A 20276-nucleotide genomic window follows, 5' to 3' on the forward strand; every position below is an offset into this window, starting at 1 on the left:
AATATCTCCCTCCTGCACTATGTTGTTAGCTTCATATGACCGAGGATGAGGCCAGTTTGACTCACAACAATGTTGTCTTCAATATCTAGAATGATGCATGACACATAGAATATGTTCAATGAACTTACACTAAATATGAAAGGAAGGCTGGAAGGCAGGCTGGCAAATAGAGGAAAAAAGAAAAGAGCAAAATAATGATCACATTACAGTTACTAAGTAGTAGAGCTAGACTGTGGTACAGAGCCATCTGACTCCCAAACCCATGCTCTTGATCACTAGGCAAGATTACTTCCTACTCTTGAGAGACTTTCAATAGATGTTTGTTGACAAAATCCTCTCCTCAACTTTGTACAATACTGTGTAATAAAGTTATAGCAAGCATAAAAACCAATGGATGTAAAACTGAACAAAAGAAAGAAAAATTATAGGGGAGTAAACTGTCAGAGAAGAAGAGTTTATGTCTTAATAAAATATATTTGGCAAGATGGCACCAACATATTGAACTTGTTTCAAAGGAAATAAGGGAAACATTTGAAATAATTAACTCCACTACAGGATGAGGTGTATCACAGAATGTGTGTGTGTGTGTATTGTCTTCAAGATCAAATAACTTTGACAGTAATTGACTACTTAATCAGTGAAGCATAAACAGTGTAAAAATAAACAGATGGCAGTAGTGATTTGATAGTTATGGGGTGATACCAGCTTAAAGTGGATTTCACTTTCCAATGTTTTATTTTTTTCGTGCTAATGAACTCTTGTTCCAAAGTGCCATATCTTCAATCAGTTTACCTAGAGGGCACTCATTTACAGCCACTCTACAACTTGATGTCTTGAGGAGTTGCCACACAAGCAGAACAATAGAACCAGCATAGCAGGACATGATCTACAGACTTGGGTGAGGTATTCTGAATACCATTTGACAACCACTGGCACTTACCTTCTGAATATTCTTGGCTGTTGCCAGTGAGTATAGGACTCATGGGAAAATGAGCAAGTTCTTCCTTTAGTGACGTAGGACTACTTTTATAAAACACCTAAAGAAATTGTTAGATGTGCATTTTTAGTCTGAAAAGTGAATCAGGACTTAACTTTTCCACCATTAAGTGATAATTCGTAACAGATGTTTAGCACAGCATGTTTTGCTAGTACAGACCTTAAATCCAGATTGCTGCCAGAGATGATCATCTGGGATTTCTCTTTGAAAGTAAAAATTTACAAGCTTGCTTATATATATGACTGTGCCTATATGGGGAAAAGATTATAGCTAATAAAATCAAACTGAATTATTAGTTGGGTGCATCTATCCCTGGTTATAACTCTAAATAAATTTCTACATATAAATTCAGTTGTCCTGGAGAGTGAATCAGTTTAGCAATTATACCATCCCCTTTAAGATGGCATCCCAATTTATTGTTCTGAAAAGGTATACAAATAATAAATGAGTGTCATTGCATAGATTGCTTATTGTGCCCCAAATCAATGTAAGTTGATTTTCTTTATTCATTCATTCAAATATTTCTTGAATACCTACTTCATACCAGACACTAAACTAAGAAATGGGGAAACAAAGATGCCTAAAACCCAGTCCCTGACCTAAAGGAGCATGTAGGCTAGCAGAAGAGAGACATGTATCCAATAACTATAATTCAAGGCAGTCAATGGTAAATGTTCAGTTGTTCTTGCTTCCTGGAATGCTCCTCAACCCTAATCCTCCATTCACCACCTAGAGGAAAATCCTATCCCTCCTTAAAGATTCACTTCAAATGATTCTTTGCCAGTGAAGGCTTCCCTGACTATTCCTCATCTCCTCCACCTCTCAACCCCAAACACATATGTCCAGACCCATTACAGAGATTTCATTACTCTTTCTCTGTTCCCATAGCACTTTCCTCATAGTTTTTTTACAGTACTTATTATAATGATTTGTATTTAGTTGTTTATATGTCATGCCTCTCATTGTATTGTGAGTTCTTCCAGAACAGTAAATGAATTTTGTTCATCTCTATATTCCTAGTCACTAGCACAGAACGTGGCATATACTAAGACTCAGTAAAAGTTTGGTTTGGGGAGAAGTGAGAGAATAAACAAAGATGAAAATCAAATTCTACATAAAATATTATGAGAACACATAGGAAGGAGTAATTAATTCCAGTGAGGTAGCTTCACAGACAAGGTGGCATTTGAGACGACCCTTGAAAAATGAGTAGGACTTGACAGGTGGAGATGGGTGTTGGGGGAAGGGAGGGTGATGAGAAGGGCATTTAAAGCAGAACTCCTTAAGGATTTAAGAACCGAGTTCATTGTAGCGAAATAATGCTGTTAATTAGCATGTTCCTTATCTGTTCATTGTAAACAAGCCTAATAGGAACTCTACTTGCTAACATTTTAACAAGCACTGTGAATTAATATATAGTTTGAAAATAGTGATACTATGTTGTCCTTTAAAAAAACTGATAATTTAGATCATTCTCTCCCCCACCCCCACCAAATTAGTCCAGAGTTTGGCTAGGTACATTGTAAATTCTTAATCTTTGATCTCAAAATTCTTTATTGAGAATAATTCCTAATTCTCTTATATATTTCCCATGCCTGCAGAGCCAGTGAGTAGCCAGACTGTTGCAAAAAATTATTTTTAGCATTGGGGACCAGTCCTAAACCTGTTTCCTCTAAGAGTCATTCTCCAGCCAGCAGAGAAAATCAAAGTGCATACTCAGTAACATCCTAAAGGTCCCTTCCAGCTATAACATTCTCTAAAACTTGTCTCCCTAGTTGGGGATTGGGAGTCAAGATGAACCTAATAATCATTATATAAACTCTTGACCCAAAGGATATTTGATGCCCCATGTTTGTTTTCTTGATAATATTTACAAGAGGCTATTTCTAGCCTTCTTGGATGCCTTCTCAGAGACCACTGAAAACTGGGTGTGAGGACTAGAGCTCCTACAGACAGAGAAATCACCAGTTCTGAAATGTGATTTCTGACTGCGGTAACAAATGCTTAGGGCCATCAATCACTCTGTGTGTGTGGCGGGGGGGTGGTCTATGGAGGGGAAGCATAGGCAATTTCGCAGTATAGGAGAATAATAAAAACTAATATTTCAGAAATAATGTTTTTGGCCATTTGCATTTTCTTGTAATGACCAATCAGTGACCAAAATAGCACTTGTATAAATAACCCAGCCAAGGATCATCCCTCATATTGCCAGGTTGGAAGGATGTGATGGACGGATGTTAGCAAGCTACTATTAGAATAGAGTTGCCTTTGGGGGTGTAATTGGCAGGAGTGCATACTGGGAGGTAGGAGGAAAGCAATGGAAAGTTTTTTTTTAATGGCTATCAGTAGTCAGAGGGAAATTTACCAAAACAAAAGACTTTTTGTGCTCAGATGACTTACGACTATATCTCTCCCAACTGTGCAATATGTACATGCACATGCATGTATAACCTGCTTCAACGTCTTTGCTTATGTCATCCCTGCTCTGGAATGTCTTACCCCCTCTTCTTTACCTATTTAATAACTACCCATAATTCAAGACATACGCTATAGAAATCTGGCCCATTCTTTCAAATCCTGTCTTCTCCACAAAGCCTCATTCCTTAAACTTCAATAACATTCCTAGTCTATACTCTTTGAGTCTTTCATTGTTTCCTAATTGTTTATTTGGAGATACTAAAGCATGGTGCCTAAAAGTACACATCCTGTGTGACCTTGGACTATATATGTAACCCTTCAAAGCCTCTCATCTATTAAATGGAGCTATAAAGAGCCCCTATCTCATAGGGTTGTTTTGAAAGTTAAATGAAAATAATGTATGCCAAGAGCTTTACCTAGCATATGGCAAATGTTCAATAGTTAGTGGTAGTAATGGATGGAGGTGGTGAGAGTAGTGATAATAATAATCATCATCACCATCATCATCGGTCTCTTCAGTTAGATTGTATAACCTTTGAAGGCAGGGACTATGTCTCCTATCTGCTTGTACTCTGCTATCCTAACCCCCCAAATACTCAATTGGTTAAATTGATATTTGTTGATCATGTGTCCAACTCAAAAGTACTGCCTCAAAGATATGAAATTCCATCAGGAATACAATTTTTCCTTTTCATTGCTACTATGGAAACCCCTTTTGGATGTTTTTTCTTGGTTTGCATGCATGAGTAGTTTGGATGAAAGCTGCTGAAGTAATCATATGCAACTAGACTATGAGAAGAATGGGAAACATCTTAATCATCCCAAGCTCCTGTGGTGTGTACACTTGAAAAAAAAAACTCGGAAAACTATAAAATCCTGATGAAAAAAAAGCCAAAGAAGAACTAAATAAATAGATATTTCATGTTCACGGATAGGAAGACTCAATATTGTCAAGATGTCAATTTTTCCCAACTTGATTCAATCAAAGTCCAAGCAAGTTATTTTGTGGATATAAAAAAAAAACTGATTCTAAACTTTACGGAGAGGCAAAAGACCCAGAGTAGCCAACACAATATTGAAGAAGAAGAACAAAGTTGGAAGGCTGATGCCTCTCAACTTGAAGACTGACTGTAAAGCTATAGTAATCAAGACAGTGTGGTACTGGTGAAAGAATAGACAAATAGATCAATGGAACAGAAGAGAGAGCCCATAAATAGACCCACATAAATAAAGTCAACAGATCTTTGACGAAGGAGCAAAGGCAATACAATGGAGCAAAGATAGTCTCTTCAACAAATGTGCTGGAACAACTGGACAACCACATGCAAAACAATGAATCTAGACACAGATTTTATACCCATCAAAAAATTAGCTCAGGGCTTCCCTGGTGGCGCAGTGGTTGAGAGTCCGCCTGCCGATGCAGGGGACACGGGTTCATGCCCCAGTCCGGGAAGATCCCACATGCCGTGGAGCGGCTGGGCCCGTGGGCCGTGGCTGCTGAGCCTGCGCATCCAGAGCTTGTGCGCTGCAACGGGAGAGGCCACAGCAGTGAGAGGCCCACGTACCACCAAAAAAAAAAAATTAGCTCAAAATGGATCATAGACCTAAATGTGAAATACAAAACTGTGAAACTCCTAAAAGACAACATAAGAGAAAACCTAGATGACTTTGGATATGGCAATAACTTTTTAAATATAACACCAAAGTTGTGATCCATGAAAGAAATTATTGGTAAACTAGACTTCATTAAAATTAAAAAACTTTGTGAAAGACAATGTCAAGAGAATGAGAAGACAAGACATAGACTTGAAGAAAATATTTACAAAATACACATCTGATAAAGGACTGTTACCTAAAATACACAGAGAACTCTTAAAACTCAACAATAGTAAAACAAACAACCTGATTGAAAAATGGGCCAGTGACTAATAGACACCTCACCAAAGAAGATATATGGATGGTAAATAAGCATATGAGAAGATGCTCCACATCGTATGTCATCAGGGCAATGCAAATTAAAACAACAATGAAATACCACTACAAACCTATTAGAATGACCAAAATCCAGAACACTGACAACACTAAATACTGGTGAGGATGTGGATCAACAGGAGCTCTCATTTACTGGAGGTGGGAATGCAAACTTGTGCAGCCACTTTGGAAGCCAGGTTGACAGCTTCTTACAAAACTAAATATGCTCTTACCATACAATCCAGTGATTGCAGTCCTTGGTATTTACCCAGAGGAACTGAAAACTTATGTTCACACAAAACGTGCACAGAAATGTTTATAGCAGTTTTATTCATAATTGCCAAAACTTTGAAGTAACCACAATGTCCTTCAGTACGTGAAAAGATAAAGTGTGGTATATCCAGACAATGGAGTATTATTCAGCAAAAAAAAAAAGGAATGAGCTATGGAGCCATGAAAAGACATGGAGGAAACTTAAATGTATATGACTAAGTGAAAAAAGCCGATCTGAAAAGGCTGCATACTGTATGATTCCAACTATATGACATTCTAGAAAAGGCAAAACTATGGAGACAGTAAAAGATCAGTTGTTGCTGGGGTTGGGGGAGGGGAGAAGGATGAATAAGTAGAGCACAAAGGAATTTTAGGGCAGTGAAAATACTCTGTATGATACTACAATTATGGATACATGTCACTATACATTTTTCAAAGCCTGTAGAATGTAAAACACCAGAGTGAAACCTAATGTAAACTATGGCTTTTCGATGATTATGATGCATCAGTGTAGGTTCATCAGTTGTAACAAATGAACCACTCTGGTGAGAGATGTTGATAATAGGGGAGGCTATGCATGTGGGAGGGTGGGTGTATATGTGAAATCTCTGTACTTTCCCCTCAATTTTGCTGTGAACCTAGAACTACTCTAAAAAACAGTTTTCATTGACTTTAAAACAAGGAGGAAGGAAGGAAGGAAGGGAGGGAGGGAGGGATGAAGGGAGGGAGGGAGGGAGGAAGGAAAGAAAGAAAAGGGAGGGAGGGAGGGAGGGGAGTGGGGTGAGAGAGAGAAAGAAAGAAACACTAAAATGCCATCTGGTAAAGGGCTTTCAAATTCTATAACTTCCTGCCAGTTCGAGCTGTATTGTTTTAACCCTTGTAAAGAGCTGAAATTAAGGCTGTGTCCACCACTTGTCCATCAGTCCATTTCTGTAAAGAGTTGCCAGAGTTTATACTGATAAGTGAACTAGATACTGAAACCTTAATACAACAAATTATTTTGCTTGTCATTTCTTCTTAGCTGATAATAGTAGAACTCTGAATGTGGATTCCACTGCAATGACACTACCCATGTCTGATCCAACTGCATGGGCCACAGCAATGAATAATCTCGGAATGGCACCGCTGGGAATTGCCGGACAACCAATTTTACCTGGTATGCTATTTTTAATCACCTCACAAGTGTTTCTTTTTACTGACCATATGGACATAAATATAACAATATGACACAACTTATTTTGAAGTTGACATTTATCAGATTCTGCCTAGAGTGTGCATTTTTGTAATATGAGCTTTATAGGCTGGGTGGCCTGTAGTTACTAGTATAGTCCCTATTGCACTATGGGCAAGCTGGGGGTATATCTGATGCAGGATATGGTCACTGAATATTTAACTCATTGCAATAAAAGTACAGCAGGATTTGGCAAAGAATTACAAAGTTTGTCTAATTTTATACATTTCTTAGAGGAAGCAAATAAACACGGAGCTAGAATGAGAACTGACTTAGATATCCCAAAAATCTTAGGTTCCTAGAGGGAAGGACAGAAGATAGCGGGGAACATCCCAAAGACTATTGTTAACATTGAATAACTGTTCATATTTTTTAGAACAAAGTAACCTGTAAGAGAATGGGCATGGTATACTAACTCCATCTCCACTAAAGATAAATCAGAAGAAAAATGCCATGTCATCTGAAGGGCTTAGTTTAGACACAGAAAAGCTTCCTGGACTATCAGAGCCATTAACCATAAAAATAGGTTTGTGAATGTGCCTTGGGCAACTCAAATTTTTTATCGCTCTGCATATGACCTTAAATGACCATGAAAGTATTGTGAGTATTGATTTGGGGGGTTACAAAGAAATTTTAGCAAGTAGGCAAATTTGCAAATATAAAATCATGAATAATGATATAAATGTTATAAAATAATTATAAATTTGATCAAAAAATGGGTTTATGAAGACATTAGGGAATTGTCATATCAGGAAGCCTGGGGTGCTTTTTAAACATCCTAAACATTAATCTCCCAGATTCATTTGTTATCCTACTTAAAAGCATGACAGGACCAAGACAATCTAGGCCAATCTAGGACCTTGCTACTCAAGTGTGGTCTGCATAACCTGGGAGCTGTTAAGAATCCCAGAATCTCAGGCCACAGCCCAGACCTACTGAATCAAAGCTGCATTTTAACATGATCCCCATGTGATTCATAAGCACATTAAAGTTGAGAAACAGATCTAGAGTGATGCCACTTAGGGTTGTTGTGAGAATTAAATTGTGCTTAGTAAAATTCCTGGCACATAGTTAGTGCTCAAAAATGTTGGCTATTAAAATACTTTAAAAATCATTATTAATATATTTCTCATAAACATTTCCAAAGGGTGTAATTTTTTATTTCATTTTTCTTCATTATTTTATTATAATAGAATTTAAACTAAAATCTTATATATTATTTTATAGCTTTATATAGAGTGGTCCTGAATCACAATCACAATCACTCTAGACTATCTCTTATAGTCTAGAGTGACTAGATTATCTGATTTGGCTTAAATATTACCAATTTATGGAAGACTGAACCGTATGGGTATATGTCCCAGAAAAAATCTTGAGGCCAGACCTACTCTGTTACTAAGAGGACTAAATGTTAGCTTAGATTATTTGTAAATTACCACATTTAAACATAACTCTATGCTCACAAAGTAATCTTCAGTGCTTTGCCACCCATCTATAATGTGGAACAAAAAAAGGCCTAACATTGAGAGTAAAAAATCATCCAGGGCATCGTTACAGGCCCAAAGCTGTGCTAGGGTCAATATCAGGCCTAGATTGGTTTTCATAACAGTAGCTCAGAGGGCTATTTCTGTAGAGACAGTAACTTGCTTAGTACAGGCCTTCAAAGACAAACTGCTCGGGTTAAATCCTGGCTGTGCCACTTGCTAGCTATGTGACCTTGAGCAAGTTACTTGACCTATCTGTACCTCAGTTTTCTCATCTGTGAAATGGGGATGGTTATAGTATCTACCTCATAGGATTGCTGTGAATGTTAAATAATATACTTAGCACAATGCTTGGTATATAATAAGCACTGAGTGAAGGTTAACTGGTGCCATTATTATTGCTATTAGTCATATTACATGTTATTTAAGATAAAGGAAATACTAACATACTTCCTTCAAATAGCTGCTAAGCTGCCATTTAGACTGAAAGTACTTGGGTACTAGGCAGCCAGTGTCAGCGCTAATCACATCCACCCCAACTAGACATTTGAAACCTCAAGAGTGATTTTAATTTCTACTTCAAGCCCCTTTGCCTCCCTCTTGTTTTCTTAAGGACTATGAAGAAATGGCTTCCCATGGTCCCCTTCAACCTTGTGACTCAGGGATCATTTAGCTATGCTCCAAGGAAAGTTACTTGGGTTTTTGGAAACCTGGTCTTAGAAATACTGATATTTAGTTCTCTTAAAACTAATAATAATAATGATAAATTTAAAAAATAAAAAAAATTTAAAAAAATACTCCTCCCCGATAAAAAAGGGCTTCCCTGGTGGCGCAGTGGTTGGGAGTCCGCCTGCCAATGTAGGGAACGCGGGTTCGTGCCCCGGTCCGGGAGGATCCCACGTGCTGCGGAACGGCTGGGCCCGTGAGCCATGGCCGCTGAGTCTGCGCGTCCGGAGCCTGTGCTCCGCGGGAGAGGCCACAACAGTGAAAGGCCCGCATACCGAAAAAAAAAAAAAAAGTATACAGGGCAATAGCACTAGGCTGAGACATACTTTGTAAAGCTATGTGTAAAATCACTTCAGTTGTATGTGAAATGATTTTTCTCCTCTCCATATTATTTTAGGGAAGCAATTTACTCATCAGATTAGAACATGGGTTCTGGATATAGACTGCCTGGGTTCAAATAAATCCCTGCTCTGACATTAAGTAGCTGTGTAACCTTTGGCAATTTACTTAACCTCTCTATGCCTCAGTTTCTTCATTTGTAAAACAGAGATAATAATAGCACCTATGACATAGCATTGTTATGAGGATTAATGAGTTAATACATGTAAAGTCTTAGAATGATGCCTGACTCACAGTAATTCCTCAGTGAACTCAGCTATGATTATTATTATTTCAAGTTCACATCTGATATATGGCTCACAAAAAGTTGAATTATGGCTTATTTCTATGCTTAACAACAATGAAGTATAATGAATGCAGGGACAAATTTTTCCCTGGAGAAGAACTGGACAATGGCAGGTGAAGAGAACAGTGTGTGTCTGACAATGCTGGTGACTGCTCCCTGTAAGTCTGGTGGGGGGTGTCCAGAGAAGCAGAAAGTTGGCTCCACACGCCAATGCTGCTTACCCTTCTTCTTGCTAGAGTCTGGGAAACAGGGGGCCTGCCACCTTTTTATGTAATGTTTTAACTGAATGGGATAAAACATCCCCCTAATCCTCTTCCTACTGCCCCAAATTCCTTAAAATGGAAAAGGAAGCAAAGGAGCCACATGGAACTCTTTCCTGAGGTCACCCATTGATGGCTTAGTAATTTAGCTACTTTTCTGCCCCTTAGAAGGTTTCCTTCTTAGCCGGCAGAGTTTTTCTTTGTCCTGTCTTATTTGGCCTATCTGTGACAACAGAAAAGGCTTTTGGCATTGATGAAAAACAAATGATACATAAGCTTCCTTGACTTCCCCCAGAGAGCTCAAATCCATACTGTCATGGATGCTGAATCTCTTAGACACATACTTGTCATCTGGGCAGTGTCTAGCTTATTATATTCCTTGAGCATGGAGCAGAGACTGGCCATCTCTGGGGTTTGGTGTAGAGCTCCCTTTCATCTAACATGGTGTTTTTTGTACAGCTGCTGTTCAATAAAGTTAATCCACAGTGATGGCAGATTTGAAGGTCCCCTCTGGCCGGCACCTGTCTTTCCTGAAAGATTATTTGCTTCTCTAAGCTCGTCAAATAAGACTAATGTTAGTTTTCACATGAAGGGAGGCACCAAAAAGAGTCAGGCCGCCTTTGGAGCATTGTTCTGCCCATCATCCCAGATGAATCCAAGAATGGACCGATTAAAGGGTACTCAGTGAATACTGTGCGCTGCTTCCTTTACTTTCCCCTAAATTAAAATATCCTTAGCATCCAAGTGTGGAGCCTGTGAAGTCCCAAAGAAGAAGTGTCCCTCATTATGGTGTCTCCACTATACTGACTATGCCTCCTCCATAATGAGAGATGTTGGAAAATATGACTCATGGCCCTTATTCCCAGAGCAAGACGCTGCCCATCTATGAGAATTGTCATTCTTAAGGAGGCAGTTCTCACTGGATGCAGCAGGCAAACTCTGATGAGAACAGAAAGAAAGAATGAAGATGCGTGACACATGATAGGCCACTGTTCTTCAAGCTCCTCAAGGAGGCCCGGACTTGGGTTTCTATTGTTTTAATATCTTCCACAAATAGAATATGCTTTCAGTGGCAGATAATGTTGAGATCCTGAGAAAGGAGAGCACTGTTCATCATCATGGTGGACACTTCACCAAGAGCCGATAATATATAAACCACTGTACCAAATAGAACTAATGTCTCTCCAAATCAAGCTTGAATCCTACCAAGTGATGGGACTCTCAAGATTCCCCCATGGAAACTATTATGAAGAGTCCAGTAGAGTGAGGTGGTTTATTTATTCATTCATACAAGGAATATTTACTGAGGCCTGCTGTAAGCAAGATACTGCGAGGAGCCCTGGGGATAAATCAGTGAACAAAAAAGAGAAAGATTCCTTCCCTCATAGTGACTAGAGTATTTTTAGAACCCCCATATTTTATCCCTAATAAAACCTGTTCTCATTTGAGCTGCCTCTTGACCCTCAACAACTCAAAGACTTCCTAAACATTTTGTTCCTTTGTGCTTTTATTCACCCATCCATGAATTTAAATATATTGAGCTAGGTCAAGGGGATACCAAGTGGGCCTTCAAGCTCAGAATCCAGTGGCAGAGGCAGCAAAGTCCATATCACTACACTACAATGTAGCAAGTGTCACAGTAGATACATGTAGAAAAGTATTGTTTAGCCATAGTAGATACATGTAGAAAAGTGTTCTTTTAGCCAGGGTAGGATGGAGGGGGTGCTAGGTGGGTAGTGATGATCAGGGAAGGTTGACAGAAGTCGCAACATTTGAGCTCAGTGTCCAGGGATATATAAGAAAGTGTCAGATGGAAAAAAGGAACTAAGAACAGCCTAAACAGAGGAAGTGGTACACCAACGACCGGAAGGTATGCAAGACTATACAGTGTGGGGAAAATGGTTAAATACTGAGCTGATTTACATCACCCCATTCCACAAAATATTTGAGGCAGCTTATAAGAAAGATTACAGTAAAAGAAAAAAATTACAAGTAAAATAAACCATCATCTGGGAAAATATAAATGAGAATAGAAGGGGAAGCCCCGGTAGGGAGGTTAATTAGAATTGAGATATGTAGGTTATAGGATCCCACCCAGTTTCTAAAGGTGAACTGCACTTGTGACCAGGTAGCCAAAACAAAAAGGGAAACCTGATCAGTTATATAATTTGCATTTTCCCTGAAGAGAAAATATACCAGTCCTCAGCAGAAGTCAAACTTTTCATGGCCCTTAACACTTGTGTGTGTTTGACACTTTAGCTCTGAAAGACTTTTTTCATAGGGATCTTCATACATAAGGGTGCACACTAAGTGAGGTAGTTGAGTCATCTCCAAACACTGGGCTGGAGCCCAGGACCAGTTGATATTGCTTTCTCTCATCCACTGCAAAATGTAGAAACTAAGAATATAGTGAATTTTTCATGAAGCTAAATTTGCTCAATTGAAAGGACTGTTCTTTATTTGGAGATTATAGATTTCCTATATTTTTGGTTTTGAAATGTTCTGTCTTTTGTGAATTGCATGAATGGTATGTGGTTAATTTTTGTTACTTTTTTCCATGTCTTAGCAAATTAAGAGGTTGGCAACCTTAAATATATATATGTGTATATATATATTTCTTATTCATCTCTAAAATCCAGAAATCTAGGAACCAAAGATGTAGTGTGAAATGTCCTCCCTAATGCCTTTCCAAAGGTGTTCACAGAATCCCTAGATGAGAGTCAGGGGCATGACCCTGAATCTGTCAAATGTTCTAACAAGGCAAGAACACAAAGAACAAAATAGGGAGGAATAGGGGGAAGGTGGACTAGATATATAGATATTTGCAAAAACTTATACTAATGAAATAAAGCTTCATTGGTTGAAATTTGGGATCAAAGTTGATATTTATTAGGGAGAGTCTTTATGAGCTGAAATTATGCCACATAACCCACCCAAGCCCAGCTTGCTGCCTCGTTTGTCATTGTACCTGAACCAGGCCCTACCCCAACTTTCCAACTGACCTGAAACAAGGGTTTTGATGATCTTCTGGAGAAGCAAGACAGATTTTGGTACAATTTGAGAGTCATTGTGCAAAAATTTAGAAACTTGTGTTCTGTTTCCAAGAGGGCTTGTGGTAAGTCCAAGGTCATCTCACAGCTCAGCCAAGCTCTCCTTAGAAATCTGTGTTTCCTCTTCAGGTTGGCTGCCTGAAAAGTCTTTTCAAGATCTGTGTAGAGAGGAGGCAGCCAGGACTGTAGTGAGTTAAAATTTCTCAATACCCAGGCATAATTCTTAATTTTCCAATGAATTTTATAGGAACTCTAAAGAAATAGCAATAATGTACCAGAAATGTATACCTGAATTGGAATCATAACTTTCTATAAAATAGCTTAATTATGCATATATAATTAGATCCTATTTGGAACATTTATTTTAGACTAATCCATAGTTGCATTTCAGTGGTTTTACTGTGAATACAAACTACCTCCTGGTGATCAAGGGTCTCTGGAATACCTAAAAGATTGGAAATGCCTTTAATGGACCTGGGCGGGGGACTTGGATGGGGAGAAGTCACTAAGTGTAAGCAGAGGCTTTCTGAGGGTATGAAGAGGACTCCAGCCAGCCAGAACCAGGTCCAGTTCTGAAAAGGCAAGCAGGATAGTAAATATGTCAGCTCCTATATCTGCCTATCTCCAGTTCATACATTGCCACAATTCCAACTTCTCCTGTGAGTCAAAGTTGAGACTTCAGATTTAGAACAGAGGACTCTAAATTATCCAATGCTGTGACAACACATATATTGAATATCTCAACAGGAAGTTCTGGCTGTAGAGATAAGCAATCCTATGGTAGCCTTTTGGACAGGAACATTTGAAGGACTCTACAGGTTGAGTAGGTAGATAACAGAGCTTAGTCTGACAAGAAGTATCTTTTTTTCCTGTGGACCCATGGACTTTGTGAGAAGCAGAGTAGAGTAATGATTGAGAGCATAACTAGTAAAAGCCACCTACTGTGTGGCCTTACTGTGTTATCTCTGTAAGCTTCAATTTCCTCATCTGTAAAATAGGGAATAATAATATTGGTCATTCCTTAGGATTGTTCTGAAGTTTAAATGAGATGATGTGTATAAAACCTGAAAATTCATGTACACCTGATCAATGGGCAGTAGTATTATGGACAGCATCCTCTTCCCCTGCCACAAAAGTAGATGTTGCTGTCTATAGGAAGAAAGCCATCGTGAACTGGCCTGCCAGAAAATATCAAGGGTTGAACCATAAAATTGGCATATGTGGTGTCTTTGTCAGGCATTAAAGATGGGCAACCTCTAAGGTTTCTAGTGTTTTGTAGACATCTGTAGTCTTTGTACATCTGGTAGTGTGTTGTCATCTGGCATTGTTCCAACTGGTCCTTCTACACAGCAATAGTACAGTGACAACTATTGCTCAAAGACAGTGGCTGTGGGGCCCTGCTGGATCCCAAAGCACCTTTTCAATAATCGGAAAAATAATGTCAGTCTAGTTAGGTGCTTAGTGTACTTTCTATTTTAATTACTTGAAAATAGCTAACTCTATTAACCAATCACACCCCACTCCTCAGACGTGCTGCATATTCTGCTTACCTATTGCTGTATGACAAACACATTATAACTTAGTGGCTTAAGACACAATGACTTTATTATATTTTAAGGTTTTTCTGGATAGAGTTTAAGCAGGACTCAAATGGGCAATCCACCTGTTCCACATGGTATCAACTGGGAGGCCTCAGCTGTGGTGGGATAGTCTGGAGGTTCCAATACAATTTTATACATACTCATGGCACCTTGGCAGGGACAGATAAAACACTGGGCTCAGCTGGATCCCTCCCTTTCCATTTACACTAAGGCCCTCTCCACGTGGTCTCTCCAGCATGGTAGTCAGACATGTTACATTGTGACTAAAGCTCCCATAGCAAGTGTTCCCAGAGACAAGTGGAAATTTTATCTCTCTTAAGGCCTGGCCCTGAAAACAGGCACAACATCCCTTCTGCTGTATTCTATTGGTCAAAGTGGTTCTAGAGCCCATCCAGATCCTCAAGGGGATGGGGCATAGACCGCACCTCTTGACAGGAGGGGAAACAAAGAATTCGTATCCACCTTTAATCCACCACACTTGCAAAAAAGAATTATATAGAAGCATTTTGTTATTCGTCTGCCATGTTTTTCAGCATACCTGTTTCACCTTATACCTGTAATTAAATTAATTCATTAAAACAATTGCCATACTACATTGAGAGGCAATGCAGTGGTTAAAAGCATTAGAGTTAAACTAACCTGGATTTGAATCCTAGGTCTTGCCTAGGTTATTGGCTGTGGAATCTTGGGCAAGTAACTAAACCCTTCTGAGCCCCAGTTTCTTTATCTATAAAATGAAGGATAATAACAGTACCTAGCCCACTGGTCTTTTGGAATGAGATTATATAAAATGCTTAAGCACAGTCCCTAGCACAATGGAAGCACCCAATAAACAATTATAGTGATGATAATAATAATTGATGATAAAGCATTATAATTGTTTGCATGGCTGTTCCCAAACTGTACTCTGAAGTCGAGGATTTTATCTTATTCCTTCAACCCCAACACCTGCAGAGGGGCTGGCATCAAAATAAGGAAGGACATACAAATGGTTAGACATATGGATGACTGGACAAATGACATTTTCCTCCATTGTAGCTCCCTGGCTCAGATGTATACAGAGAATGGAGGATGATAATATTGCTAGATAACTACTCTATGCTGAGTTAAGTGCAAGTTGCTAGGCAGCAGGAAGACTTAAGGCTACACTGAAACATTACTTAAAATCATATAATAGAGATGTAATAGAGCTGCAACTCAGAGGAGCAAGGTGGCGCAACTGAAAAACAGCATTTGCAGCATTTCCAGTAAGCTGGGAGTTTGGAATGTACATGAATCAAAAGACGGAATACAAACCAACATCTTATGACATTTCCATCAATGGCAGTGCCAAGAGTAAAGAAGGCAGTAGGGAAAAGGCGTTAGAAGAAGAGATGGTGGTAAAAGCAAAACAGAATATTTATTCCCGTGTACCGCAAAAAAAAAAAAGGATCCTAAATAAATAGATAAATACATAAATAAATATATACATACGTATATATATATATATATATATACTTTTTTTTTTTTTTTTTTCGGTACACAGGCCTCTCACTGTTGTGGCCTCTCCCATTGCCGGAGCACAGGCTCCGGACGTGCAGGCTCAGCGGCCATGGCTCAACGGGCCCAGCCGCTCCACGGCATGTGGGACCCTCCCGGACCGGGGCACGAACCCGCGTCCCCTGCATCGGCAGGTGGACTCTCAACCACTGCACCACCAGGGAAGCCTCGGATCTTTCTTTTTAGTTGCGGCATGCGGACTTCTTAGTTGCAGCATGCAATCTCTTAGTTGCGGCATGTGGACTTCTTAGTCGCAGCGTGCATGTGGGATCTAGTTCCCCAACCAGGGATCAAACCCTGACCCCCTGCATTGGGAGCATGGAGTCTTACCCACTGGGCTACCAGTGAAGTCCCTCCACAACCCTTTTATAAAATGATTTCAAATCTCCTTCAGAAGTTTAAATTCCTAACATAAGTGGTAATACTATGTACATGTTGGCTGTACTCTTCAAGCCAGAATAGGGCCTGAAAAAGGGAGAGAATTTCTCTGGTGTTCTAGTCCCAGTGTATTTTAGTGTTGGACTTCTTTGATTTTTTTCAGATTCTGCAATACTTGTATAAGGCCCATGATTTCAAATGGTTATTTTCTTGGTTGGTATTGGAAATTCAAGTCTACTTTGGTTTTAATGGTTGAAGATAAACAAAAGAAATAATCAATGTGATAGGAGCCCTTGAAATGTCATGTACAATGTACATCCTGCCCTCTAGCAAGCCCTGCTAGGCAGTGTAGCCTATGGAACTCTTGGCATATTGAATGCAAAGAAGAAAGGGAGTTTATCTACTCTGGCTTTAGCCATATGTCATGAATACACTTGCTTTTAAATGAATTTCATAAAATATTAATGTAATCATACCAAACAGCACAGTGGTGAGTACATCAGTCAGGAGTTATATTTATCCTGTGTATTTGTTTTTTGTTTGTCTCCATTTATTAGTAGACAGTACATGGAGACAGGCATTTCTTTCTCAGTCGAAGTGGCAGAACTTGTTTAATGAACTGATGTTTCTGTAATCTGTGGTAAGGTAGAGTTGTGAGTGACAGAACTATATGAATAACAATGAGGAGGCAGGCAGAACAATAAAAGGAAGACAAACATTTCAGTGGGGGGGGAAATAGATGGGATTGTTTAGTTGGCACACAATCTAATCTGATCTTTTCCTACTGAAAATTAACAGTTTGTAAATGGGGGAGATAATGTTAACAATTTTTCCAAAATCTTATACACAAGGAATCAAATTTTCCAAAGACATAAATGGCATTCTTAACCACAGTGCTCTCATTCTACAGCATAGGAACACAGAGTGTCAGGGCTCCTAAGTTCTCCAAGATGGAAAAAAAGACCTGGACGCCCTGTCCCCCTGCACAGAGCCTGACATATAGGAAGCTATCACAAATGTTTGTGGGATGTGCAAGTGAATGCCTGAATAAGTGAATATATTAGTGTGTGGACGCATGTTTTGAATGGAAGGAAGGAAACTTACCTATCAGGACCACCATGTATCATGCCAGAGGTTTTCATATCTGTTCTGTCCTTTCATCCTTTGAGCTAAATGTCATTATTTATCCCTACTTTTACCAAAAAGGAGATGGAGGCACACAGATATTAAGAAACATCCCTCAAGGTCATATAACTAGCATGTGGAGGAGAGTAGAGAGATGAGAGTCTCAGGGAGGAAGGGAAGGAGTGTGTGTGTGTGTGCATGCACAGGCATGTGTGAATACTTGCATGTTGGGTGAGATAACATATGAGGGCTAAAAGTAAATTTGTTTTCAGAAAAATAAAATTTCCTCTTAGAAGAAAATTCTTTCTTCCTAAACATGTTCAAGGTCTTGGCATCTCAGCATGACAGGCATGTGGGAGGATGCGGAATGCCCTAGCTCTCTTGGACTGGCTTGCAATGGGAGGTGCTCATGTGCCACCCACCTGCCTATCTGCCCAGTCACAAGACTCCCTCCTTTTGGGCCTCTCGTACTTGAAGTCCTGCTTCTGTATGAACCACAGGTTCTTCCCACTGTTTAGATACACCTCCTTCAACATCTTAGAGAACCACCCAGGGGGGTCAGAGCCACCTTGAGGATATACTTAAAGGCACTGTCCCTTGGGCCTGAGTGGTGAGCAGGGTAAAGTCTGGGGGAGTAGGACCTGCTACTGCTACCATGACTACCCCTACATTATCAGAACTCCTTATGCAATATTTTCTTTGTTTGCAATACACTGTGCATTCTATAACAGAGGGCAGGGGTGAGAGGTTCTCTCAAAGAACATGCATTTTGTTATAGAGACAAAATTTAAACAATGAAATCAGTACCGCCTTTAGACCCAGGTAAGCGGGGCCCCTGCCATGGGCCCTCACATCAGGGGACCCCGAGCTTTGGAATGACTGTCCAGATATTTTCTAAGTCCCTCTCCAGAGCTGAGGACTGGCCAGGTAGATAGTGCCATCGGGGTAGGTGCCCCAAGTCCAGAGCAGCTCCTCTGTGGGTCTTGATGGCAAGAAGCAGCTTTCTCAACATTTTCTAGGTTCCCCCCCAGTGCCTGGGATTCACAAAGGCCTGCAGTGTCATCTAAGCAAGGAGCCCCAATCTCAAATTGAACCTTTGTGGACCTCAGTCCCCATTTCTCCCTTTGAGGCACTCTTCAATCCTTTACCCGACATGTAGACTCAAGTAAATGCCCCCAAGAAGCTTCAGAACTTGTGCCTGTGGAGTCCTCCCAGAGTCTTGGTTCCAGGAGAGTATCCTGGCAAGTAAATCACTCCGGCTATATGGTATGGTATTTCTTTCATGGTATCAAATGGGCTACCAGAATAGTATTGATGCTGATTTGTGGTGAATCAATTGTGTATCTAGACAAGCCCCACAAAATATGTTTGGGGAGCTCCCACACATCCTAGAAGCACCCCTGAATGAAACAAAAGATGATGCAAAATAAAATTCGGTGGCAACGGGTGTAGAACAGTTTTTAGATAAAGAGATAAGAATGAACCAGTATTATCTGGAAAGGTGGGACTTTAAGCCAGGCCTTGAAGCATGGGGAGAATTTGGGGAGGCTTGAATGACTCCAGGCAGGCAGGGAGAACAACAGGAACAAAGGCACAGAGAATAGTTATTTATTGAGCATTTTTGTGCTATGCATTATGCTAGGCACATTTCATTCATCATTTTGTTTATTCCTCATAGCTCCCTATAAAAGTAGGCGGAATTAACCCCGGTTTGCAAATGACAAAACGGAGGTTCAAAAGATTCATCCTGCTAATCAAATGGTAGAACTATGACCCAGGTATTCCTGAACCCCAAAACTGTATGCTCTCAACACCATGCTATACTGCAAAAAGACAGGAAGTGTTACAAGGGACAGCAAGAAGCCTTGTCTGAATGGAGCAGAGGGTGTGTGTTGGAAAGTAGTGGAAGGAAAGATCAATGGACAAGGCGCGGTCATATTACAAAGGGCCTTGGATGTCAAAATGAGAGGTAGAGACAAACAGGCACTGGGCAAACAAAAACAAACAGGCCTAGCCCAAAAGAAAAATGCACAATTACGATATTTAAGACCTGGTAATGCTAATAACATGTTTTCTTAAATATTTTGCCTCGGTCTTAGAAAGACCTTTGGTTTGAAGCTTATAAGGTAGCATTCTGCCTCTACTTGATCTTGCCTGGTGTAATTTATTGTTCTCTCTTTCCTCTCCTTTTTAAGACTTTGATCCTGCTCTTGGAATGATGACTGGAATTCCACCAATAACTCCAATGATGCCTGGCCTGGGAATAGTACCTCCTCCAATTCCACCAGATATGCCAGTAGTAAAAGAGATCATACACTGTAAAAGCTGCACACTCTTCCCTCCAAATCCAAGTAATATTCTGCTTTCTCTCCACACAAGTCACAGTGTTTTGGTGTCTCAGTCCCTTGGTTATTTGTTTTTGTGTTAAGAATGCTGTCAGGGCAATTAGTGCCTGTAAAGTGGTGGCTTCTGGGAAGGAACCTGGCTTTGGAATTGAATTCAAAATATAACACTCCTGACACAGCTTAAAGTAAACTA

The 20276-nt window shown here is 39.8% G+C and overlaps 1 protein-coding gene across 14 annotated transcripts in view; it reads left to right on the forward strand.

Annotated features, from left to right (window-relative positions):
- The window catches only part of ENOX2 (ecto-NOX disulfide-thiol exchanger 2), a 299052-nt gene that overhangs the window by 204004 nt on the left and 74772 nt on the right, over positions 1–20276 (forward strand). For 13 of the 14 annotated variants that reach the window (XM_067723237.1, XM_067723236.1, XM_067723238.1 and 10 more), the window contains 2 exons: positions 6681–6815; positions 19934–20089. In XM_067723237.1, the coding sequence (XP_067579338.1) occupies positions 6719–6815; positions 19934–20089 (253 nt within the window). In that variant the 5' untranslated portion in view covers positions 6681–6718. The remainder of the gene's footprint in view (positions 1–6680; positions 6816–19933; positions 20090–20276) is intronic. The other variant, XM_067723230.1, reaches the window with a different exon arrangement.

This window comes from Pseudorca crassidens, chromosome X, assembly GCF_039906515.1.
Source record: "Pseudorca crassidens isolate mPseCra1 chromosome X, mPseCra1.hap1, whole genome shotgun sequence".
NCBI classification, from domain to species: Eukaryota; Metazoa; Chordata; class Mammalia; order Artiodactyla; family Delphinidae; genus Pseudorca; species Pseudorca crassidens.